At 39.8% G+C, this 26,880-nt stretch overlaps 1 protein-coding gene across 2 annotated transcripts; it reads right to left on the reverse strand.

Moving 5' to 3' along the window:
- IQCE (IQ motif containing E) lies at positions 1 to 26,659 on the reverse strand. 2 transcript variants are annotated; one of them, XM_086622569.1, is made up of 22 exons: positions 26,540 to 26,659; positions 24,711 to 24,758; positions 24,051 to 24,093; positions 22,726 to 22,866; positions 22,274 to 22,405; positions 21,251 to 21,321; positions 20,450 to 20,563; positions 19,772 to 19,822; positions 19,197 to 19,267; positions 18,901 to 18,973; positions 18,431 to 18,480; positions 15,579 to 15,736; positions 15,019 to 15,074; positions 14,501 to 14,709; positions 13,595 to 13,699; positions 12,736 to 12,838; positions 10,404 to 10,499; positions 9,662 to 9,685; positions 8,461 to 8,556; positions 7,317 to 7,447; positions 6,456 to 6,574; positions 1 to 2,154 (listed from the first exon to the last, which is right to left on the reverse strand). In XM_086622569.1, exons 1-22 carry the CDS (start codon positions 26,579 to 26,581, stop codon positions 2,024 to 2,026), a joined length of 2,064 nt encoding a protein of 687 aa, XP_086478695.1. In that variant the 5' UTR covers positions 26,582 to 26,659; the 3' UTR covers positions 1 to 2,023. The 2 variants fall into 2 exon arrangements, with proteins under 2 accessions (XP_086478695.1, XP_086478694.1); XM_086622568.1 differs by having other exon boundaries at positions 2,101 to 2,154; positions 6,428 to 6,574; positions 26,540 to 26,615.
- Positions 26,660 to 26,880: the final 221 nt, after the last annotated feature.

Raw genomic sequence — 26,880 nt, forward strand, 5'->3', positions numbered from 1 at the left:
TATAGCTCTGCTTCTGTTTAGCACAAGGACTCTTTTATTCTTTTATTTTATATAGTGGGGTTTTTTTTCTCCTTTCTGCAGATGACAGTCATGTGACCAAATAACCAGCAGGAAAAAATTTACCCATTGGGAGCGCAAATGACATTCTTCAGACTGCTTCGAGTATGGAGAGCTCCCAAAACTGCCTTTGGAAATAGCACAGGCAGCATTTCCACTGATGGGATTAAATGAAATCAGCTGCATTGTGCTGCAGCCATCCAGTTTCCTCTTTGGCTGCAAGAACTGGCATGAACCATGATAAGCCTCAGATAGTGCTTCATTGAAATCAAAGAACTGAGACAGCTCTGACTTATTAGTATTCTCCAAAACAGTGGTGACTGATTTTTAATTTAAAAAAAGAAGAGGGAAAAGGCGATAAAAATCTTATATTTAAAAGTGTGCTTTCTGTTGACAGGAGGCTTTATTACTCCTTGATGACAAAGAAACCATTAGGGTCTTCACAAAAACTTCTCTGTGTGCTTGTAAAATGAAATTCTCCTTCCACTAAACATCACATAATTTATCTAGTTCACCTTAAAAAAAAAAAAAAAACAACACACACATTTTAATCCTTATGAAGGATGTTGGCATAATAGTAGAAACTGTAAGGTACCTCCTTCCAGTCAAGAAGTACAGTCCACATAAAAGACCTGGAAAGACCCCTCTGACCATATTCTTGACAACCCGTTATGTCTTCGGCCCTTCCGTGGTCAACAATATTGTCAAACAGTGTTATTTCTGGATGCAGTCTTCATTTCCAGTATAATCCAGCCTACCAGTTCTGGTCCTAAACCAAACTGCCTGGGTTAGGTTTTGCATATTATGCTCATCCTAATCCATACCCTACAGCAGAGTAGGTGGTGCCCGTGCTTCCCAGCAATCAGCCTTGTAGCTTCACCTGATGACAGAAGACGGCTGTATGTTGTGTTCCCTCTCCCAGCCTGTGACCAGGCTTACTGGGCGCTCACGGGATGTACGTGTGCACTTGCCAATGCAGTACTGAAGAGAGATCAACAACAGCAAAGCAACGTTAGACTTCAAACCCCGTAGCGCTCGGAGTATGAGCAACCTAGTCAGGTGAAAAGTTTCAGACAGTCAAGTGATGTAAGCTAAAACAGGACATAAAGCACCACATCTCCTACGTCAAATGTTTTCACATATTAGAGATGATCCTGCATAATCCACTCATGTTTGTGATACATAAGCAGGAAAAGCAGTCACAAGGGTACGCTTCAGAGAATGCTCCCGCTATTATGCACCTTCTCTGACAAATACCAAAAATTGGTTATGTGATTGGACATTTCAAATACAAAACAGTATTATAGCTATCCTAGCAAGCACACTTGAAGAAAGCAATAAATAAGAAAATCCTGCTGATACAGTAGGCCTAGAATAGCCCTATGGCAAAGAAATGGCTTTCTAAAAGCCTTTACAAGGTCTGCATAGACTGTAAATGCTCAGTATAAAAATAAACAAAAGAGATTATTAAAATATGACACAGTAAAATTTTTAAATAGAGAGGACATGGTAACAAATACAAGCTGTTCCCCTTCATGTACACAGGCTGAAAATTGGAAGCATGTCATTAACCACTTCCCGATTAATGAATTATTTTAGTAGACCTGAAACAAAATTTAGTTTGACGTGAAATAGCTGAAGGCTTTATTGCTTTCATTTCTATTTGGCAATTGAATTTATAATCCTCATTGTGAAACAAAACATTCAAGTGTTTTGGTTTTAGTTTTTAAATGAAACCTCTGTGTACCAGGAGGGTAAGTTTAACCATCGATTAGTGCCTTTTAGACATAAAGTCTGCAGAGACGACAGATAAAACAGTTACTCGTTTATGGCTGAAATAATGATAACTGTCATTAAACAGGGGCTGATACTCCCCTTTTTTTCATCTTGAATGTGACTTATCTTGGTACAAATAGTTTTGTTTGTGAATTGAATAACTAAAGATCACCAGAGCCTGTGGCAAAACTTAAAAGTGGGTGTAGTTTTTCTTCATCTGCAACAATGGGGAGACAATAACAACATCATCTGAATCATCCGAGTGAGCTTCATCCACGGAGAGAGGGGGAGTCGGCTGCAACTGCTTCTCAGAGGACCTGGCTGAAATAATTACAAAGGAAACAAGGTCATCAATAAACAACATTGACAAAAACAAGCCCTCGTGGGAAGTGTAATATTCTCCGAGCCATTAAGTTCCCAGTATTACCTACAGTTATGAATAACTCTGATCTATCTTTTTCTGGATATAACTATTCCCGTTTCTCTTTAATGAAACAGCAGGTATGGCAAGTTGACATACTGACCATGTATGATTTGTCTTACTGTTTTTAAATCTTTGCAAGTGGTTACACACACCGCAAAGTAAAACAATCCAATACTGAAGCCATCTCAGGTCATAAAAATAAATATTTATTAGATGGACAGAAAAGGAAAAATTGACACAAGCACGCTTAGGCTAAGCAGAAAGGTCAGAATGAGAACTTCAGTTGGATATAGACAGAGCAAAGGGAAACAGATGGGAAAAAAAATGGAACCTCTCAGTGACTGTCTTTCATCCTTGTATCTGTAAGATACCAAAAACATTACTCGCATGCTGGACTACATTAATGACAACAAAAAAGGTGACAACACCACAGTTTTTTGTTTGGTTTGGGTTTATTTCTCTTTTGCTTCTTTACTATTTTTCTGGATGTGTGGTTCTATGCACCTCATCAATTTCAATGTTTGAAGAAATGTTCATGAACAGATAGACCCCTAACGATTCCAGTAAATACTGAAAAATCAGAGGGATAAAATGGATACCTAGGAGGCCCCTAACATCTGATGAGCAGAATATATATCTTATATCTCCTTATATCTCCTTCTCCTTATATCTCCTCTGCAAGAGATCTATGAACTAAATGATGACAGCTATTAATACCTTCTAGCACAATATCCTCTCCTCAGCTATTAATACCTCCTAGCACAATATTCTCCCCTCAGCTCCACTTATTTTTCAGTTTCAAGTATAAATTCTCTGAAAAGACTATCTCCCAGGGAAGAAAACAAATCAAGATGACCTGCAGTAGAAAGAGGAAGCAGATGAGTAAGAAGCCATATGCTGAGATTTTGACACTGAAACAGAAGAGAAAACAGAGGGCATACAAAGACTGTTATTTGGGGAGAAGAATAGACACACCATGGGTCTCATAGTGAAATAGGAGGTTCCTGACAGAAAAAAAAAAACTCCTGGTATGGAAGAGGAGTCTTACACAGCAACTGGAACGTGAAATAAAGAAAGGAGATCGAGATCCAACCAGCCCAGAAATAGAAAAAGAGTGACAGACAGAAAGCCTGTGAATGGAAAGGAGGAATGCAAGGAGGCCATTACATTGACCTCCACCTACAGAAGCAAACACATGACTGTCTCATTAAGTGAAATTCTTCTCCGCATCAGTCAACAAATAATGCAAGAGTTTTTCAGGAAGATTTATAAGCCAGTAGTACTGGTGATAAAGATGAGCAAAGAGAATTTCCAAAAACAGGCATGATAGCTAGAAGATTAAACTTCAACAATAAACAGGTATTACACATGAAATAGCTTAATATTGTCCAAATCACTCTTGGTTATATCCTGCTCTTGATGTCTGAGAGTTTCCTGTCCTCATCTTCAGCTTAATATACTTCAGAGTGACAACGTTATCTTCGTGCTTGCGAAGGGGTAGGCACTGATTAGAGTTAAGGGTTGTATGTAAATTCATTATGATTTCAAAAAAGCCTCAAATTAGGTTAAAGTCGTATCCAGCGTGGCTAGTGATATGCAGAGAGAAACGCTGCCCTTATTCAAGATTGCTGTGCGTGTACAGAACATATTCTTCCTTCCTGTCCCTCCTCTGACAGAAAGAAACAAAACGCTAAGTTGCACAAACTGGATTATTGTCATCCGTTCCATTTCACGGGAAGCAGCAGAAGTGGCTTTACAAATCTCCAAGTACTGTCCACATTCTGAAGACAAGCGAAGCAGCATTGAATGCCACACCACTTTTGCTATTTATATATTTTTTTTCCACCATCTAACCTTATGCAAACAATGAATTAAAAATCTGCAATGCCAGACCAGGATTATATACATTTATTCTAGCAGTTACCTAAGGTTCTTTAAAAAGTTTTAATCCTTTCCATTCCTCTCAAAATAATGCTGAAAGGCTAGTGGAATTAAATGACTTACTGCAATATATACTTTTACTGAAAGTTTAAGATCGTTGCAAGATCTAGAGGTCACAAAATGCAAGTTTGGACTTGGGACAAACGAAGCAAGAGCTTTTTCAACAGCTGCATGATTTAAAACTAAAGGAATTTGATTGCTTTAAATCACTCAGCTGTTAAACAAGCTCCTGTCTCATGTACTTTCCAAGCTGCAGGATGACCAGTGAAATACATTCCACTAGCAACATTGGTTTTTGATGTATTTTTACATCAGTCACGCAATAGAAATGACAGATGTTGGACTTTTAGTTAACTGTAACCTGTTTCAGCTACATGAATTCGAACAGTGAAGAGCCTGCTGTAACCAAACAGATTGCCAAGGGGTCACAATTCTTCACAGAGATAGCACTTAGGCCAGAATGCTCTTTCCTTTAGTAGGTTTTTCCTCAGTTTGTCTTTTGGGAGAGTTTGGTTAAACCCTCCAATGCACCAAGAGCTAATACTTCACAGAGCTACAGTCTTTTGGGCAGTTGTGCAGTTACAGAAGCACATATCCAGTATGCCTCCTCACAAACTACCTAGATACATTCTATCCTCGCCCCAGATTTTGAAAACGTCTCCTGTATTTGTAAGATCAGCAGAAAACGTACCCTGTTTTGCTCCCAATCTCTCCTTTTTGATATTCACCAGAAAAGGACTGCAAGGAAGAAAGTTTGAATACTTGTGGTCTACTCTCTATGCCTTCCAGTATAAATTCTTCCAGAACTTCTTCATTCATCACTTTGTCATCATCATCTGCAATAAAATTAGCTTTGGAGACTTCATAGCTAGACAGTGACCGTGCTCTATTAATATTCATACTATTGCATTTACCAGACTAGCTTAATCTTACACCCTTTGGGTCTTAGAAGCCCTTCTTCAGAAGCACAAAGCATTTTTTTTTTTTAAGTGATTCTTTCTCTTTGGGTGGAATTTCACAACTGATTTACTCTGGGTTTAGAGTTAGCATACCAATAATTACTACTGCAGTAGAGCCCTGACAAAACAGGATGCTGCAGCATTTTTTCTTCTGGATACTGTCACTAGATGTAACTAAAAATCACTCAAACATCTTCAGAAGCAAGCAGTACCTACTCCTTCCCAAAGTAGAATACACTCCTGAATATGGAATGCAGTGAAGTTTCTTAAACACATTTTCCTTCACTGAAGCGTAACCTCTGTATTCACAACCCCTGCAAATCTGGCTTATTTCCCATCCCGTGTCTTAAGAGAAATGGCCTCAGCTGCTTACAGCATGCTCTGTTTCTGAGCAAGTCTGCAGGGACTGTCAGCTTTTCATTGACAAAAAACAAGTCAATGTTTCTCAGGTCACCCTCAAAGTTGCTCTTTTTTCTCCAACTGGTCCATAAAAGCCTAAAATATCCCACTCCGGATAGAACCAATCTTCTTCAATTTGTTTTTAACTCCTTTGAAGCTGCATATCTAAAGCTGTTTTATCTGCATCATTGTTTTGCCTTTCCTACTCAGTACTTCTAACATCCTCTTAAAAGCCTCTTTGGCTTTAACTCCATCTTCCCACAAACAGCAATGAAGAATTCCAAAAGGAAACCAAATGGCATATGAGCCATATAGACAGACGTTTTCCCAGTTTGTATTATAGTAGCACTAGTTGGCAAGGTTAACCAGGACTTCACTTTTCTCCTTACGGCAGCAACTGAAGACTGCTGACAAAAACGTGACTAAATACACATGGCTGACTTGGATGGTTCCTTTCACCAGATGTCTGTCCCCTTCAGAAGCTAAGTGTGGCTGGTGCAAACGTTCTCAGGCTATGGGCCCAAAATGCAGTGGAAAGTACCACACTCCAGCTATAGGGCTGGGGAGACAGAAAAGGAAGCAAAGAGGCAATAAGAGGAACACAATGTTCCTTGAATAATTACCACTCACACCACAGAGAGACCTTGCAAACCACTGCTGTGACAAAAAGGCAAAGCACTGTCAGGAAGCTGGTACTGATACTGTCAAAGCTTTTTATTCTTTATCTAAGTGACTGCACTTGCCAGTGTAAGCAACACATCATCAAACTGAAAGACGACACACACCGAGTACAAGCATGCATTTGCACATGTGTGCATGTGCAGATGTTCTCTAAAAAAATCGTGTGTGCACCCACTCAAAACACACATACTTTTGAACCCAGAGGGGAATGAGGTTACCAGGAGGAGATGGCATGAAGACTGAAGGAGGTCTCTGGAGTGTTGCTGAGAGCGGTTTCTTCTCTGTAATGTGAACTGCACAATCTCCTTTCTCACTTGGTGCACTGGACACAGAGGGTCTGCAAAAAGACATATTGCACAGTGCAAGGCACAGAACAGTAACTGCAGTCTGCCTTCAGAGAGCTTGCTGAAAAGTTTCTCGTGTTGCTAGCCTCCGAGAGACAAAAGCTTATCACCTGCAGAAGTGAACTCAGACACTAAAGTGAGGTGACAGCTATGTAACTCTCCTTGTAACCATGGCAGCCAACATTAAAAACTTTCAGAGCAGTAAACCCTGGAAAGAAAGGAAGTATTTTTCAAGACAGAGCCCCAGTAAACGTAAGCAGTAAGCAAATCACTGTGTTCTTCCTGAGCTAAGTCACTACATGTATGCAAGATGGCATTCCAGCTCTTCCCTGCTCTCCCTCCACATAACCCTTAACATTTACATGTCAAGGCTTCAGATTCACTTACATTAAGCGAGTGTACTAGCAACCAGTTTGATAGCAACTGTAATTTTAACATTTTTTTTGTTTTTATTTTCCAAAGAATAATTATTTTACTTCACTTTTCCTCGTTGCTATGGAAGAGAACATGCAACAGGATATGGGAAGACTACTGCTGCAACAAGAAGCCCTTTTAGTTGCATACCCTTTGAATTTTCTCACGAGCAAGCCCTCCCTTGTCTCTTTTGGAACCATGGCCTTGTTCTCCTTCTCTGCCAAGGAATCTACACTAAAATTCTATAAAAAAGTGACTCCTCTCCTGTAAGGAAAACGATTTTGCTACCGCATGTTGCGGAAATATTTATTCCTCACTTACCTCTCCTCAAGCAGTACTGTACGTGCCAAGTGAGCCCTGAAAATGGACTGGATGAATGTCACAATCTCATCTTTCTCCTTGCAATCAGAAGACAAGCTCAAGGAGTTCGTCATGGAAGATGTGCAGGACTTCTGCAAAGCAATCAGATTAAAGAAAACTGGCCTTTTACAGATTGCACAGAAGCTTTCACAATCTTACTCCTGATTGTGAAAGTGGTAGTAGAGCAAATATTCCCGTCTTTTAGTCTGCAGTCTTTCAGATTCTATAAGACTAAATCAGCAGGAAATGCAAATCTGATCATCATACAAGCTTTGAAGCATCTGGATTCAATTAGTGAAAAAGTAGACACCTGCAAGGAAAGTTCATTTATTCTTCAGGAAGGAAACCTTTTGAAGTCCAATGAGGTAAGGCAACCTTCATGATGGATATATCTTCTGCTTGTATCAAGCAGAACTATTCAGTCCTACTACGTTGGGCCAGTTTATTGAAATAAAAGTGCATGTAAAATGCAACCAGATGGACAACCTGGGTGGAGAATTACAAATTAACTTTAGCCTGCTAAAGGTCCAAACGATGTTCATGTAAGCTGGCAAACGATTTACAGAAACTAAACGTTTAATTGGTAAGGAGATTTCTTCGCATTCAGAACTGAGCAATCTGGAGTGAGTCTGACGTGACAGAGGACAATACAAGTCTTTGGTTGAGCAAGACTCCTTTACTTTTCAATCCCATCAAAGATGCTTTCCAAATTCTTATTTCTGAACTTCAGTGACAAAGGTTTATCTATCACTACGATGATTCAGTATTGAACACCTGAAAGCAAGTACAGTTTTCCATAGCACTCCGAATTAAAGAGTTAAAGGGTACATTATTAGCTGATGGGAGAACGAGAAAAAAGACCTAGTTACAGTCCATAATGCAGGAAATTTGTAGCTTTATTTCTAAGAACTGTAAACTAAAGAAGATGGAAAGGGAGGCTAGGGAATGAGCTCGATATCTTTCCGGAATGACAGTGGTGCTGCCAACCAGTGCATTAAAACAACATCAGCGAGTGATTCAGAGAATTAAGTCTAGAAGTACTGTGCTTTACACTGTAAACTAAACACAATGAGACGCCTGGATACCCATTTGCCCCCGCAGTTACCTTGTTGTGAGGTTTTGCATCACGCATCCTGTGATTCAGTAACAGTTTCTGTCGAGCTAAATGTCCTCTGAAAGCTGCCTGAAGCGTAACAACTGCCTAGCATGGAAAGAAATGAGTAGATGTTAGCTCCTTGGAAAGGCAGCAGTTAGAAATTAAAACAAGAGTCCAGAGGGAAGAGTATCATGGGGAAAATAACTTTTCCCTGTGCAGTGGAAACTTTTATGTCTTCACATTTTCTTACGTTTAAGGGACACACACACATCCCCAGCACTTCACAGATACTCTGCTGCAATCCAGAGAATCCTCAGCCTGTGACAACACACAGACACGCACCTCCATGGTTTAAATTCAGGCTGGGAGGTGTTCATGATCGATCCTACCTAACGCAGGTCAGTTCTAGCTGCCCACACTAGCCTGTATTTCACAAACAGAGGAACATGCCCCCATTCCCGTGTTAGATTCTGGGTACCCAGCAGGTTCTGTGATGCTCTGGTACAATCAGAAACCAACCCAAGTCTGGCAGACCATTGTGGTGATTATGTTGAACACAAGTTTTTCCTCTCTACTGAGACATTTTACTGGATCCTAATCAATAAAAAGTGTCTAGATGTAAACCAGCATGTTTGCATCACATGGTTTGAATTTGTTCTAATTTCTGAAAGTACAATTTTTAATATTCTGGAAGAAAAAAAATGTAGGATGCTATGTTGTGCTATTTGAAACAACAGTTTAATCAAAACCTTTGTACAAAATATTTATCAAAAAGTGACTTGGTTTGATAAACTTGTCAATTTCTTCATAACTACTCAGAGACATTTCTCCTTAGCAAAGGCTTCAAATTCCTACTTTAAATCTTTCTGGAGATTCATCACAGTGAAAATGAAAGCATTATTAAAATCATCTAATTTAGAAAAACTTTCCCATCTGTTGGTATCATATTTTGTTTAAAATTTTCAGAAGTGTTGATCTTGCAGAAGGTATCAAGTCGGAAAATTTGTGACAAAAAGGAGTACACTTTGACAAGATATATCAAACAAAATCAGGATGTCAGAAGGAAGATCATGAGCCACTCTGAAGAATAAACATGATCTTGGTACAACAGTTCGTATTACAGTAAAACTTCCTTCAAAATAAAAAAGCTATTTGTTTGTGCAAATTAAACCTGTTTTACTGTTTTGTTGGGAATCATAAACACTCTCACCTCATCCAGAGCAATTTCTTCTTTCTGAAATGAAGAATGTAAATGTTAATGCAATAAATATATACAAGTTTTATCTAATAAAGATTCTCCAAATTTTCCCTAACAATTAAAACACACAGGAAATACCTGTCCCACCTCCCCCTGAAAACTCAAAAAACAAACTTAAGGAAAAAAAAACCCTTTTCATCTTTGAAAGATGCGTCGATTGTTCTTTTGTCTTTAGTTTCCCAAGAAGCAATTACAAGACCCACCTCACATCATATGTCCTATATGTGGAAAAAGCAGCATTATGTTGTTGCCCAAAGAACAAAATTTAAGGTTAATGCATTTTCTCTTGGTCGTTTTGTCTTAGTTGAGTGTAACTCAATACATGAAATTTCCTGTATTGTTTGGAGGATTTCTGCAAGGGGAATTTAACTTCTCAGTCATATCTCCAGGGAGGCAACAGCAGCAATGCTGCTACAAGCTCTGCGATCCTTCCTTCATTTTTCTGCTCACCCAGACTCCCCTGTTCAGAAACTGGCTATCTTGCAAAAGAAACACAGGGTTCTAGGGAGGAAAGGCAAAAGAAGCAGCAGGGAGGAGTTGAAAAAAGCATTGGAAGAGAACATAGTGGTAAGGAATCATACTAGGAAGCACTGCTGCAGTTCCTGGAGGCCAGCAGCAGCTTACTGTCGATGCTAAAACAAGAGTAAGATTCAGAGGGGGATGTCCTCATTGTTCCCCGATAGGGGAATCTCACCTTGTTTTGGTGCATCTTCCAGTGTCTCTGGATGATTTTGGCTGCTTGTTCCTTCCTGTGATCTTCTTTGCCTTGAACCATGCAGACTGGTGACGACTGTGAAGGAGAATTCTTAAGTTAGTATAGGAAAGACAGAAGCTGGTATTCTATGAGGGAAACGGGTTACAAATGACTCAGAAATCAGCACCTGAGTTAAGTGTTCATCCTGCCTGCAGGGCGGAAGGAAGTTAAAGAGGAAACTCTTAGTTCTGAATACTGCACATGTTCAAACTCATCACCTAGATGACTTTTACAGTGAAACACATTCTTGTTCCCATTTTAGCTGTTAGCAGAGCATGGGAATGGAAAGGTTTTCCTTTACACATACTCTTATTTTTCCATGCATTGCTAAAGCCATAAGAACTCCAACAGTGGAACTCACTGCTTTGTTGATCAGAAACAGTTTGTATGTTATCGACAGACTGAGAACAAATGTCATGACACCTAATTTTGCAATTTTTCTCCAGGAAAGACTAGTAACCATGGAACTATCTAATGTCTCATCCTGGCAGCTGTGGACCCATAATCATCTGTTTAAGCTTACTGATGAGTTGGCCATCATATGACACAGACAGGACGGAGAGCTTGTGTAAATTGGCATAACTACTCTTCTATCTTGAAGAAATTAATTAGAAGAAAAAGAAAGGAACCAAGAACAAAACAAGATTTTGTTCCAGTTATTTCCTCTGAGGTGTTGTTGCGTATTCCACCTCTCACCATCTGATCTTTTTGATCCCTAATTAACCCATACTAATTGTCATACTTCACTTGCCAAACAAAAGTTGACTGCAATTTTAAAAGACTAATTTAATTTGTTGTAAAATTTTAAGTAGAGGAACAAGAGATTTTATAGACTCTGAAAAAACCCTCTCGATTCTGTGAAAAGGATTTATTTATAACCTAAAAATGCTGAGTTACAGGCTTAAGTTTAGCAAATGGATCGTGTTATATTAAAAATGACAACCTACTATTAAAATGAAAAATTGGTAGGAACTTAGCGATAATTACAAATAATGGGAACATTTCAATAAATGGATGGTAACTGGCCAAGAATATATATAGTCTGCAGAGCAAAAAAGGAGCTGTTTATTGGCTGTTTTTAAAGACTCAAGTTATTTGGTATTCAAAAGATCATCTAGCATCCATCAGCCTATAACACACAGAAAAGAATCCAAGGAATTGCACAGTATATCAAAAACCAGCACCCTCTTAAGCTAGTGGACATTTTTATTCATATTTTTTACTGCCTGTATTTCAGGGTCTATTTATTTTTAATTACAAATGATCAAAATCCCCAGCAATGATTTTCAACTAGTTTTTAGTGAAATGAGACCAAAATGACCACACTGCATCTGAAAAAGCATGTCTGTCGGTGCCCATTCATCTCTACTGGCCAGTTACAACATTTGGCAGAAGGAAGGAAGATTGCAAAGATACCAAATTCAGCTGTATTTCACAAAAAACTCCTAACTGATTACAGAGTCCCATTTAAGACTGTCCAGGATTAACAGACGCACAAATATATTTATTTGTGCACCAGAAAATCGAGAAAGACGAGGTTATGAATACCTCAACTCTAGAAAAACTTCAGTTCCAAGGGGACAAGGGTTTATTTTATTGCATTGACATCTTCCCTAATTCTTTACTCAAATACAGTGGAATTAAAAACCTCTCAATTGTCACAATGACGAGTGCTCTACGTCCTGTAAACCCTCCTATGAAAGGGTACCCCACTTCCATCCAAACAGAAAGGCTAAGGAATGTTTTCTGACTGGACAGCACATGTGCTCTGATAACCTGACCAGCATAAAAATCATTGAAAAGGTTTTTTGTGTTTTGCCAGTCTGCCAGCGAACACATTTACCTATGTCTCTATCTTTTAACTGTCAAATCCTACAAGACCTCCCTCCCTCTACAAAACTGGACTGCAATTAGCTAATGGATCGAGATGTTATAAGAAGATATAAGCAAAGCCACAAATGTCTGTCTTATTTTTAAAAAAAGGAAAAAATCCCAAACACTTAAAAGGGTAAGCTTTTTGCAACATTCCACTGAATAAGAAAAAAGCAATGGTGAGGCAGATAATCACTAAAGTAACAGCTCCAAAAAAACCCCAAGATGCAGTGGTAATTATTGAAACAACTTATCAACAAACGCTGAGAATTAATCATCATTCGGAATCTCTCTGAACAGACACAACTAGCAGCTATTTAGACTTTCAGCTCAATTTGCAATATATTAGTTAGACACAAGTGGGGGAAAAAAATAATCAAACAAAAACATGTGCCTGTACCTTATTAAGATTTTCCATTGTATCTTCTGCCATTTGTCTCTTCCCTTCCTCCAATTTTGACTCCAATTTCCTTGCTTTCTGTGTCAGGTCCTGGATTTCCTCACTATAGTTGGGAAAGCAAAGATAGCTAGAAATTTTCTGTTGTTCCAGCTTTGAAAATACCAAACTCATTTCATAAAGTTTGGTTGCTTTATTTTTTTTAAGGCCGAAGTGGGAAGCTGCTCAGGATAACACAATACATATTCTCACAGTAACAGACATGTAACATCAATTTTCCAATTGTGATAGCATAGTCTTACGTTAAAATTAACAAGCACCAAGGTTACAATGGCACCCCCTTAATACTATTAATAATGCATCTAGATCTGCCACGGTTTCATACCTGTCAAAGTCCTTTCTTACAAAGCAATAATGAAATCAATTTTTCTTGACACCCTTGCACAGGATTATCATCAACAGTTACACAGAAAACACGAAGTAAGCGTAATGACATCTTGGCAATGGTCAAAAAGCACAAACTAAGGTGAGGTAAAGATACAACAGTTTTTTCTTAGAGAAAAACATGTCTCTGAGCCCAACATGGCAGCTTTCTTTTTCCATTTATCTTATTAATTTTTATTATAATTTAATTCTTATTTTTACTACACTTCTTAGACTTCCACTTCCTCTAAAACCACTCTGTAAAATTCTTCTCCTAGTAACTTACTCCATTGCTCCAAAACAGTTCTACTTAAATGAATTCCCAGCTTCCCACAGTTCAGATGAAATCCTATTCTTCTGAGCCACTTCGAAAGAGAATTACACTTTAACAGATTTTTTTTTTGGTTCTGAAAGGACCTACTAATACAAAATGTGATACCTTAAAGTCTGCTCTTCTGTACTCTTTTCTTCCATCTTACTCTGCCACTTCTGCAGCTTCAGCTCCACTTCAGCCTTAGCCTGCATTAACTGCTTGATATCTAATCTACAAAGGTATAAGGAAACGTAAGTAATACTTAAGACATTCATACTTCAACAAAGTAATTATTTTTTGTTTAAGCTTCTAAATAAAATAGGGTTTCTCAGATTTGTAAAGTAACTAAATGTTGAATTTTTCCTTTTAAACAAAACAAAATACAAGCATACGTAGCTCAGAAGCAAAAAGCCTCTTCCCGTGCCCTCACTACACGTTTTTCATCAGAGGTGAGCTGGCAGAGGAGGCAGAGCATCTGACCAACACCACCCACCTGTGGGCACATCTCTGCGCACGATCAGATTAACCTGCCTACCCTTATGCACTGACAGCAAACGAGCCCAGGCAAGACAATCTGCAATTCAATTGCTTACTGGGAGAAAAGGAGTCACAGTGCATCTTATGGCAGAAGGCAGGCTTGTATTATGGAGAAAGCAGCAGATCAGCACAAAACATGTTGAACAAACACGACTAATTTTTACAGCTAAATACTTACAAGAAGTGCTGCCTAAAGTGACATATTCACAGGCTTTTAGGTGTGGTTGGAAAAAAAAATGTCTTGAAAAATGTGATAGAAACAAGTAGAAATTCTCATTTTCCATCCTCTCACTGACTTTTTTTTTCTGCAATGTAATTTTACCACACCAGTAGGACTAGAAGATGCTTTTGAAATCAAAGTTGAAGGGACCCTCAAAATCTGTTTTCTTGCTGAAAACGTGAAGGAGTTATTACATCGTTTCATAACATGACAGGAGATAACTAAATAATTCACACCTAAAAAAGAACATAATCTCAGACAAGACTTGTGCTTACTCTTTGCTGAGTAGGAGATTTTGAAGTGCCTTCCTATCACTCTTCAGTTTCTTCACCAGCCCTTGGAGGCGACGACACTCCTCAACATGGTCTACCTGTTGAGAGCCTGGATGATCCAGGTCTATAGAATGTGAAGATGACACAGCGAGTAACTGTGATGACTCACTATCTGCTGATGACACCCTGGTGTTCTCCATGGCATATACTTTCTAAAGAGGATAAATTTATAAAAAAAACACAAAAGAAAAGAAGAAAATTAAATTTAGCATAAAATTATTCTATTTAGGCTATGAGAAAAGATCAAATGGAAGTTAATTCTAAAACGTGCATCTATATGTAACAAGCATGAGAAAAGAAAAAAGGGAGGAAGGGCACATGGTACAGGCACCAGTTTACATGTATGAGTCAGAACACACAAGGCTGATAACTGAAGGACTACATGCCATGAGCACAAGCCAGCAGTTTTGCATTTTCTGCTCAAAGAGAGGTAAGATGGACACATGATTACGATCACTTACTTTTTCGAGTTCCGAAATCCGCCTCACCAGCCTCTGTCTGCTCCACTCACTATAATCTAAATACAGTAACAAAGCTTTAAACATGAAACTATATCAGTGAGTCAACAGTTTTCTTGCTTTTTGAAACTTCTGTCCATACAGAAAGACCATCTAGAGACCTCTGAACCCCAACTTCAAATATGCAGTAATGAAAAAATGAGAACGGTCTTAGAATATCTGACTTCTACACAATTAGCTCAGAAATCAATCTAAACCATTCACATTCATCAGTTTTCAACAACTCAAAAAACAGTTTTCCAGTAAAATGTTACATCTTTAAGTGATTCCAGTCCAGAATTCTCAGGGATAATAATAAAGGAAACCCAGGTCTGACTGTAGCAGCATATCCAGAAGTCAGAAAGAAATTCTTGTAAGAAACTTCTCATTTCAAATTTTGCCCCTCCTGAATCATCTTTGTAGTAACTCCCTTATTTCTACCACTGCAGGCTCCTGCTCTCAAACATATCTTTCAAATGTACCTAGATCCCTTTCCCCATGTTCCCCTACTCCTTAGCACATACTTTTTGTTTTACTGGAAGGAGGAGAACTGCTCAGTACATGATCTAGGTCTTCTTTTAGTCTCCGATTCTCATTCTGCAATTCCTTGATGTTCCTCGATAATCTCAGGACAGCAGCATTCAGTGTCTTTAGTCGGTTTTGGGTATCTCTGCCCTCTGTACTTGGAAACAGGGTCAAAACCAGAAAGTTAACTTAAAAGCAGAGAACAAAGCAGCAGCATTGAAAAGAGCTGAACAGCCTCGCTATTTGAGTCAGCTGGCTAAGTTAACTGTCTCCGCTGCCCCCCGATAGCATCTCTCAACATTTTCACTTGAGGAGTTACCTATTCTTTTAGGAAAAAACACGCAAAGACCATCTTGCTCAACGCTTTCACAACTGTTTTAATTTGTGTCAAAGAGAGAAGATACTTTGAAGATTCATTTATTACTTTTACTTCCTCCTCTACTCTGTTTCATTAACGCATAACAAAGGTGCATGTATGAGCTTTACTTACTTGGTTTTCTATTTGTTTTGTTAAACAGCCTTATAATGCTTTCCCAGTGCTCTATTGAGGACTGATTTATAAACACTTATCTTCAGCCAACTGGAAAACTCCTTCAAAACAACTGCTGAGCACAGAAAGCTAACCTGCGTGCTCTGAACTGCTTGCTTTCACTTAAAACACGCATTGAGATTGTGAGAGAGGGCTATACATGGATGGAATAACTTCCAAATAAATCCAACACACAAGTGTATTTTCAGATAACTGTGAGTGCTGCTCTGATGTAAAATAAACTATTTCTGCAAAAGCAAACCCCAGGGAAATTCCTTTCTTCATTTAAGATACATTTCAATCAATGAGAGATTTGAAACAGATTTGAAGAACACAGCTAACATGGATGAGATGGGAATAACAGACACCAGAAAAGGGAAAGCCTGCTATGTGGTAAAACTGGTTTAAATATATTACAGTGATTTTGCCTTTTTAATTTTTCCAATAAAAAGGGAAGAAATCTCAGCTTCTAGATGCCCGAAGTTGTAAAGTTTGTCCATGAAACGGATTTCTAGTGAGGTGAAACACTTGTTCTTTATTGTTATGAGAAAATTCTTAAACACTTAGTCCAGACCTTTGTTTCCAGAAGTAACTGATGGACCTACTTTTGGACAAATACCACTGCCATCGACAGTCACTTAACAGTTTGTGAAGGAACCTTAGATCCCATTGACTGGAATAATTACAAGGTAAAAGGAGAGACAGTCTGCAATTAGCATATCAGAGTGAAAAGCTGAATCTAATTTACCTCTTGAAAATTAAAAGGAAATGAAGCCATGAAAACAGACAAACAAGGCTGTACAGATGTCATGGATGACTATTCATAAAGCTGTCCCAGGCAGAAGGAAAACACACCCAAACCAATGAAAAACAACGCACCACCAAATCTGGGAAGTGACAGAAATTACAGAAATCATAACTGTATCCCTGAGTGCCATTATTTTAGGCTCATCAAAACCTAAATGAAAGAATTGCAGACCATTTTGAGGACTTGAAAGGTTGCCTGGTTTCTAGCTACAATTGGATACTACAGCTTCACATATAATCACATTTCAGCATTAACACTGAAAAAGAGGAGCTAAATCCCATTCACTTCAGACAAAAATTATATAGACAAGCATCACGAAAGAAACACTCTCCTACAACTCTATGTGCCAGAGTCCTGACCTTCAACATCATTTATTATTCTAGCACTCAGCCTCTCAAGTAGAGACTGACAGTCACATAATGGTGAGAGACTGCCCTGACCACTGCTTTTCCAAGCTATGAATCAATGAGGACAAGGGAGAGACCTGATGACTCATTTTCACCTGTAAATAAATTAGGTGTGATGGCTTACAGCCTCGAGAGGCTACTCACTGCACGCCTGAGCCATAAGAGATGAATTTTTTTTTTTTTAAACAGTGACAAAACAAATTGCAGTTTTCAATCCACAAGAGACAGTAAATTAGGGAAACACAAGTAGCACACATAACGATCCATAAAAAGTTTATATGTTTCTATCAGCCTAAATAATTACACCCAAAATTAAGATAGTTGCCTGTACTTAACACTAGGAGGGCAAACATATTTTGAAGTGGTGTGGTAAGAAATCTTCCTATCCCACAAGACTCTATTACCCTCTTCTCAACTGACACTCACTTACACAGATGCTTTTACTTTGCTCTCTTAGTGGAGCTTTGTCACTTGCCTTTGTGCTTTGATTTTTATTTCCTCTATAGGCTGTTTATCCTCACCACCATCTACGCACCTGCACACAAGTGACAAGCACTAGTGCACACTTCTCTGACAGTGTCTTACTAGTGCCGCTCATAGATGTCTCACAAAAGCTACCCTAACCTGTGGATCTGTCTCTCTGTACCACAGGAAAATAATGTTTACTCCAAAATTCCTTCTTTGCAGCAAACACCCTACAGCAAGATGCAGAATTGACTCAAGAGTAAAATACCAAACATCTAATGAGTTTGTTTCAACCACCAGTGATGTCAGAATAGCTGTGATAACAGGGAAAGATGGACTTTATTTAACAGAGATAAATTTTCAGAGCTTTCATGTACTTCTGAAATAGCTCTAGTATTTTTTCCACATCCATAAGATGATCTATCTACAAGAAATGTGACATATGCCAAAAAAGAAAAAAAAAAAAGACACATGCCAAGGCTGTAAAGTCAACCAAAGCAGTGCCAAAAAGCAAATCCAGCAATTTAAATGACAAAATGAACTGTTCCCAGGTAGTTGGTTTCCATCAGTTAAAGTAGCAGTATATGAGTGATACATCAAACACATATATGCAAATATTTGCCTCAAAAGAATTAAACATACTTTTTCCTCATAGTCTCAGATTTTGCCAGGAGGAGCTGGAGACGATGAACCTGTGAAATATGAAATACAGATTCCATTAAGGAGCCAGCTGTGGAAGCTGACATTGCTAATGCAACACACTGGTCCATTAGGTGGAACTCAGAACAAGACTCTCTGGGTACTAGCAGGGGCAATGATGCCATCACTGAAAATCAGGCTACTGTTACATTTGCTTTCATCTGGACACCACGCTTATAGATGCACATTAGTTTCTTTATTCCCGCTTTTTGGTTAACACACAACTTATTGAAGGAAAAAAGGTTCTTCAGTACATGTATTTGGAGCTATGATAACATTCATGAAAATCTGGTTCCAGTGACAAGCTCAGCTCAGCCGTAAGAAACCCAACTAAAACATTCCATTTATACTTTGACTCAACAACTGAACACCTTCCTCTCCTGTACACACATGGAAGGACCTGTCAGACATACCTCTTCATAGTAGGTTTCCATAGCTATCCTCATTTCTTCCAAAGTTGTGGTCTTTGTGTCTGCCTGGAATTTGCTGAAAATAGAGTAATACAAAAAAAAATAACTCAGACCAGCAAAGATGCTGCAAAACCTGTTGGTTTACAGTTTCTGGGTGGGTGGTTTATAATTGCTAATGTGTTCTCAGAGTTCATTAAGACATGTTGAAGAACAGAAGAACACAGATGAAAAGTAACATGGATTTCAAATTTCCTTTATTATCTCATCCAGTACAAGCTTCTGCCCTGCCAAAGTCATACTTAATAGTGTTGTCTTTCTCCTTGCACTGTTGTTCTAGCTCGAGAATCTTCTGCTTTAATCCACTAACCACCTGCAGAAAGAACAAAGAACTTGTGAACCCTAGAATAATCCATCTCTTCACAAAAGTTCCATTTCTCCATAATCTTGCCCTGTCTTTATAAATCGTACCTAACCAGAAATACTTACTCCATGTCTGCTCCCCCATGACAAAGAGAACACTAAATGAAATCAGATCCCTAACTTCTATCTGTGGTAACATAACCAACTTAATAATATTTATACACTATCATTAAATAAAAACAACTCTGCCCATTACCCTGCTAAATTCAAAGCTACAAATAATAGAGAGAATACTCCCTAAACAGGCTCAAGACAGTAACAAAGGTGGCTCCCTAAAATAATGTTAATCCCAGATCTTTGTTACTGGTTTCTTATTGGACTAGAGAAATAACTGTTACATGATTCCCTCATTTCTTTTTCTTACGTTACTGTATTTTTTTTTAATCAGCAGCGTTTCAGCTTGGCAAGAGAAAAAGAGAAAAACGAAAGCAAAAGGTAATGAAGAAACTATTACCCATCCATTATCAGTCTTCTTTTCTGACAAAGCTCGGGCCAGCTCTGAGCCCTGCAAGCAAAGACAGACAAAGCAAGTGACCAAGCTTGCTACTTTATCTACTGCCAGCTCTTTCCACAGCATTTTCTAATCTACTCATTTCCGCAGTCATTTCACAGTTCAATAGCTTAAATTCTGAAGTCCCTACGCTGATTGTTTTGTGTTAGCACACTTCTCCAAAAACGTAAATCTGCACGTAGAAAACAACAGCCACAGGAATTCAGTGAAATTCAGGTCTTCTAACTGAGCAACAAGGCTCATCTTTTGCTTCCTGGCTCAGGTTCTCAGGACTGCATGCATCAGTCACCATGCAAGAGGTTAACTGCCTTCTACTCTCAGGCAAAATATTCAGAAAGCAGGCTGCTAAATAAACAGCATTTTAATTTTACCTTTAGAAATTAAAAGTATCTTTGCTAAGTAAACTGCACAGCACGGCATGATCCTCCTTTCAACTGAGCTGGAATGGTGAGCTGAGGTACACAAACCAGAAATCCCTTCACACCAACCAACCACCTCTCATACTCAAGCTCATCACTCCTAGGAGCCAACACACTACAGACTCCCGAAATCTAGAGAGAAGGTGGTCACTCTGCACAGCACTCTTTTGCCCTACTTTTATCCCCCACAAGACATAGTCACCCTGGAAGGATCCAACAGTTGTTCTATCTGTTTATTCTTTCTATTGTTCTCTTCTTCTAGTCGACGTAGCTTAGTTTTCATTCGATCTCCCTCATTTTTCTGAGCTTGTATCGTCTAAAAGAGGGGAGAAAAATCATAGGCACATTTCAGAAATAGAAACACACTGAGTTTCACATGGAAGCATGTTTTGATGTCAATAACAATCCAATTACGATGGTCAGGATGAAGCAAAAGAAAAAAAAACAACAGAGACCATCACACTGGACCAGAGCTGACAGTTAGGGAGGTGACAGGGCAAAGATAAATGGAAAAGGTTTAACAGAAAGACAATCTTACACAAATGATCTACAACAGCCACGATACTTGTCTATAGGTATCCCTAGTGTTCAACATGCCCAGTCCTCATCTTTCATACACTGCAATGAACTCAACTGACAAATTGTTAAAACGTGGAGGGGGAGGAGAAAAGAAAAAAAAAAAAAAAAAAAGAAGTGGAGGGACAAAGAAACCAAATGCAATGAACCTTTTCAGTGTCCAGCTAGGGCCATGGCTGGGATTCAGGACTGGGTATACTTCAAGGCTTCCACATCCAGTACTCAGAAGTATCTATCACACCATAAGAACAATGAAATTGCCTTAAACAGACACAAGTTTAGTTTAGCCTTACATTACAAATGCAAAAAAATTTGGTGGATGTCCCAGTTGTAGCAAGCAAAGTATTCTGAACCAACAAGGCCTGGACATCTACAGGTGCATGGAGTGACCCTACGACTTTCTGTGTAAGTATGAGAGAGACTGTACCTTTTTCAATTCTATGATTTCATCATACATATCTTCTTTTTCTTTGTAGTCAGGAGTTCCAGGAATGTAGCCTACAGAAAAAAGAACGTGAAATAAGCAGATCAGAAAGGTATTTTTAACTAACCAGAAATCTTACAGTTAAAGGAAAATACCTAGAACTAGGCTTGTTTTTTTTAAGAACAAAAATCAGTGAGGAAATTAATTTTAGAAATGGAGGTGAAATGAAGATGTTACTATATGAAACTTCTGCCAGCTTTTACAGCAAATTTCGCCTAATTACTTCTCTCTGGTGCTAGATTAAAACATTCATCTCAAGAAAGATATACACTTCAAAGATGACTGCGGTCTTCTCATCCCAACAAATCACTTATTTACAAAAGATTTCTAAAAGATGTCCAGAATAGATTTTTCTATTTATCCCTAGCATGTAAAAGTCCATCCTCTTTCAGTTGCCAGAAACCGCGTTATCAGTAACAGTATAGGTGTCATTTTAAATGGAAGTGGGATTTTTAACTTTACAGTTCTCCTTTAAGAAGAGCAGGGTAAAAGTTTTACATTTTGCTCTTCTCATAAAACTCAGTTGATTTTAATGTCACAACCACACAATGAAACACTTTCCAGACAAGACGTAAAAGGAGTCAATTACATCGAATTTCAGGCAAGCAGATGGTTTCTATCAATGGTTCCTAAACCATGTTTTGCAAAGTCACAATAAATTGTCTGCAGCTGGCTCACTGAACCATATTATATCTGCAAGGTTTTCAGCTGCAAACGCATGGCAATTTGCAAAAAGTTCTGAAAGCTACTAGTGATTCACTGCTCAAAAGAATTTGGAAAGCCCTGTTTTATCCAATCTAGAAATCTGAAAAAGTATCCCAGGGAGGACATTTCGACACATATATTTTAAGACAGGTTAAACTGAAACCACTCTGGCTTTATTAAAACCAAGATCTCGAGCAATGCATGTTTTTACATGGAAAAAAGATCATAAACTTTTATCTACCACACAGTTACACAGTTTACCATTACTAGAAGAACGAGAATGTTTTGGCTTCTTCATTCCTAGAGCTTCCTTCAAATACTCGGGAGTGCTACTAGAAACATTAGTTCTCATATGCCCTACGTCAACATTTGATTTCAGAGGATGGCTCATTCCTGCCAACAGAAATGGAACAAAAATGCAAAAATCAGGGATAATTGTGAATTCAACGCGTGGATTTATTCTGAGCAAATGCAACATAGAAAGCTCCAGATGCTGCTAATTATTCCCTCTATAAATTCCAATGCTGTTAATTATTCCCTCTATAAATTCCAATGCTCAAGATCAGATAGGTCCAACCACTCAGATAATAGTGAAAGGACTGCCTATGTAGCCTGTAATCAAACACAAATCTATTTTTTAAGAGTTCATATGTTAAGCTGTCCACAACACTGAGTTTTATCCACTTAAGCAGATGAAGTTTCTGTACTAATACCTTGTTTCAGCGATCCCAGCCACATCTGCCTCGGGGTTTTTACAGCCCCACTCTCGAGACGTGCACTGCCTGTTCCCTGCAGAGACTGCCAAGCTGCAGCTTTTTTAGGATACAGTTGTGTGCTAGAGCTGTATGGAGACTCTAAAACAAAGAAAATACCTCAGTGTTGCTTTAAAAAGCTCAAAGTCACAAAAACTCTTGTGTCTTGTGCTTCAAGGTTCCCAGACACAGTCCTATTACTTATAAAACCAGAATTTAACAGCATACTACATACTGGTTTACATGGAGCAATAGGACATTCACCCAAAAAAATATTCATGATAAAGAAAAAATCCAATTCCAAAAAAATGAAGAGGCTTAGAAAGAGGCATAGTGACGGTAATGTGACTCAAGGCATGTAGAAATATTTACATGTACAGTATGGACAGGTGTTCTTCAGATACCTGGACGTCTAAATTCATACATTAAACTGACCTTTCAGTAAACGTACACACAATTGTCCTACCAATGAGAAAAATACGTATGGCTCACCAGAAGTAACTCTATAGCTACTAATTCACTGGCAATTGCCTTGCAGTAATCAAACAGAACTGGTCTGATGCAACTGCTGGTAGCCCCTCCCATTACTGCTTCAGGTAGGGCAGTCAGGTTCAAATCCTGCCACTAATTCCACCTCAAATTACTAGTATGGATGTGCACTGTATGGGCTAACGCGTTCAAATTACCAAGTACACACTTGCAAGAAGCAACGTCACAAACATTTAATTTGAGGTAAAGTATTCTTTGAAACCTTCATTGGAAGTATAAAAAGGAAGGTAAATGGAAAAGTAGAGTAAGAAATATGAACCCCAGAAAAAAGGACAAAAACCTACATTAAAACTGCAGATCTAACAACATCGTACTTCTAAGGTCACATGAGAAAAAAACCCAACACAACAACAAATGAAACAGAATGTTTTAATCTACAATCCTAGGTATCTATGGATGGTAGGTTGACACAGCAAGTATCAGCATTTCTCCAAAAAGATAAAAAGGAATTCAGAATGCTTGCCATTAGAAGGGATAACATGAGAAGAAAGCAGTTTATGTGAAATTACATATACAGAATTACAAATAACCCACAAACTTCAATGTTTACCCTATAAAAGTCTAACTTCACAGGTTACAGAACAAATCTCAAATAAGTGTGCTCGGCACACACCAATGAACAACTCTAAAGAGAATAGTGAGATGTTCTTTCAAGTAAATCTTCTAGTTCCTGTGTCTTGCAAACCAATCTTGTTCTGCAATAACAGAAGAAGAAGAAAAAATTTTGGAACACTTACTTGGTGACTTTGGAGGTTTGTGAAAAATTTTCTTCTTTAACTTCTGGAAGAGAAAAATGTTTTTTTATGTATTTAAAATATTCCACTCTTCAAAGATCTCAGCATATAATCTCAAAATTGGCTTCAATCTTCACTTTGCACGAAGAGCACTTGTTCTTACAACACAAAACCTTCTGCGTAGAAGAACAGTACCATTAAGTACAAGCAGATTTGGCCACAGCAATGGCCACCAGAACTAAGGTGGTGCCTACTGAACTTTCATGCTACGGATAAAAAGTAGTCTCTTCATGCTCAGAACACTAAGACCTTCCCCATTGGTATAAAATATGAGTAGCAGCAAATTCAAGATGATCACAGAGTAGAGGCTGATCTGTAGGACCATTTAACTAAAGGAAAAGTTATTCAATTCCATTAAAATTCTCTAAAAGAATTACTTGATAGAATAGTGAAATGGAGCCAAATGTTATTTGCAGTCCACGGTGCTGAGAATTGAGAAGACAGAATTACACCTGGAATTAGAGGAGGTGTTTGAATCAAACCATGTTGCAGTAACACTGTTACTCTCCTCTCTGGAGGCTGTCAGGAGGCACCACGGGATGTTCCGTGTGCAAGAACCCACTGTGAGGCGGTCCAAGGCACTCACCAGTCAACCCAACTCACCATTTCCGTGTCTGATCCACAGGTTATCCCAGACACACTGTCATCTCCCTGAGAAAAAGAGACATTTGCTACTAAGTCAGTGGTTATGACACAAGTCCTGAAAACTTTCTATCCCATTACTATCACAACAAACTTTGAGTGCAGAAAATTCAAACAGTAAACGTGTCATCACTGTTGGGAAGAACACCATTTGCTCCAGCACAAACACTCTGTGTGATACAAGTCACTTCGGACTCGAGCCACAGAGATTTATGCAATCCCTGCACAGCACTGCCACAGCTGGACCTTCAGGTGCCCCGTCCTCCAAGGTGCTGGTTCTGCATGAGCTTCTCCACCAGTAAGAGTTAAGCATCAACTCATCCATCCGTCTCCTTCCTCACTCACGTGTTCCTACCCTTGCTATGCTATGGAAACATCCAGTGAACTCAACTGGAGGAGTCACAGAACCACAGAATCGTTTAGGTTGGAAGAGACCTTGAAGATCAACGAGTCCAACCATTAACCTAACACTACCAAGTCCACCACTAAACCATGTCCCTAAGCGTCACACCTACGTCTTTTAAATACCTCCAAGGATGGTGACTCAACCACTTCCCCAGGCAGCCTGTTCCAATGCCCAAGAACCCTTTCAGCGAAAAAAATGTTTCCTAACATCCAATCTAAATCTTCCCTGGAGCAACTTGAGGCCATTTCCTCTCGTTCTATCACTTGGTACTTGGGAGAAGAGACTGACCCCCACCTGGCTACAACCTCCTTGCAGGTAGTTGTAAAGAGTGATAAAGTCTCCCCTGAGACTCTCCCCTTTTCTCCAGGCTAACCCACCCCAGTTCCCTCAGCCACTCCTCATAACACTTGTGCTCTAGACCCTTCAGACTGAGTGGTCAGGCTGAGGAAAAAAGCCCAAACTAAGAAATCAAAAGTGGGTAATTTTTCCTCAGATTGAGTTGGCTGGTTTCCCTGCATCTCCAGTGTAAGCAAATCCACAGCAGAAGGAAAATTTCCACTTTACTTTCAAACTATCCGAGTGTATGCTGCCCTCCCAGAAAGAACATTTTCACTTGCTGCTGACTCCACGGTGCTCCCAGCTGCAGCACCATTCTTTGGACAGATGCTGACCGACTTCTGTAAGAGGCAAAGGTGGGTGAAGTGTTGCTGAAAACCCTGCCTGACCGAGCAGGAGCTGGGACTGACAACAACAGAGCAGGTAAAACAGCTTTTTGTGCTGGCTGAGGCAAGCAGGCATACATCTCACACACCATGCCATATAGCTTTTAATTTCCTGAGGCAATGTTCCTTGCAGCACACTGATTATTTTTGTTATTTTAAGGTCGTTTTATCACTCTGGGAGATCTCTCTACCTAACTGCAGCTATCACATTAGGAATCAGAGAATGCAGAAGGCACCCAGCCTTGACAGGAGATAGCAAACAACAGAACATTCACCAGGATATAAACGTGCAATAACGAGAAGACCCCAGTCCTTGGAAAGCTTCGCAGTCCCTTTGCTCTTGCAGAACAGGCCGAACGAGCACAAGAGAGCATGGTGGCCCCCAGCAAAAGACCTCAAGACCTCCACTTGGCTGCCGAGCGGGGGAGAAGCGAACACTAACACCCAACCCCCGCCGTGCTACCGGCCAGCCAAGGAGATACAGGCAGAACGCAGCACCCCGCGGGCTGGGGAGGGACCGAGGCCGCCCTCCTCCCCCTCCCAGACACTGCCTCGGCGGCCCGGCGAGCCTAAGGGAGCTCCGGGCAGGAGCGTTTCCCAGGCTCGGCCTGGGCTGAGGCGGGCCCGGGGCCTCCTCCTCCTCCCCGCCGCCTGCTCCTTACCAGCTCCCCCTCCGCGGCCGCCTCACCGGCCCCCTGGGCCATGGCGGAAGGTGGTGGAGAGGCCTCAGAGGGTGGCGGGGCAGCCGGGGCCGCCTCAAGCCATGGCGCCCGGCTCGGGCAAGGGGCGGCCCCAGAGGCCTTCCCTGAGCGCCGGCCTCCTCCCCACGGCACTTCCGGGTTGTGGAAACCATAGCAACCAGCGGCGGGGCGGAGCGGCAGCGCATGCGCAGAGCGGCCACGGGGCGGGTCCTCCGGCGCTCCCGGGCACAGTCGGTGGCGGAGCGCGAGCGCCGCCAAGCGGGAAGCGCCGGGGGGCCCGGAGCAACCGCTGCGCGGGCCGG

Source organism: Tauraco erythrolophus, chromosome 17 (assembly GCF_009769465.1).
Source record: "Tauraco erythrolophus isolate bTauEry1 chromosome 17, bTauEry1.pri, whole genome shotgun sequence".
Taxonomy (NCBI): domain Eukaryota; kingdom Metazoa; phylum Chordata; class Aves; order Musophagiformes; family Musophagidae; genus Tauraco; species Tauraco erythrolophus.

Bases quoted from the DNA above. Each gene is read 5' to 3' on its own strand.
- IQCE (XM_086622569.1), bottom strand. From the start codon at position 26,581: ATGGCCCAGGGGGCCGGTGAGGCGGCCGCGGAGGGGGAGCTG. The intron at 18,974-19,196 runs GTATGACTTTGG...CTCTATTTTCAG, and splicing joins GAGAAAGACAACACTATTAA to CAAATTCCAGGCAGACACAA. The intron at 13,700-14,500 runs GTAAGCACAAGT...ATACCTTTGTAG, and splicing joins AATCTCCTACTCAGCAAAGA to ATTAGATATCAAGCAGTTAA.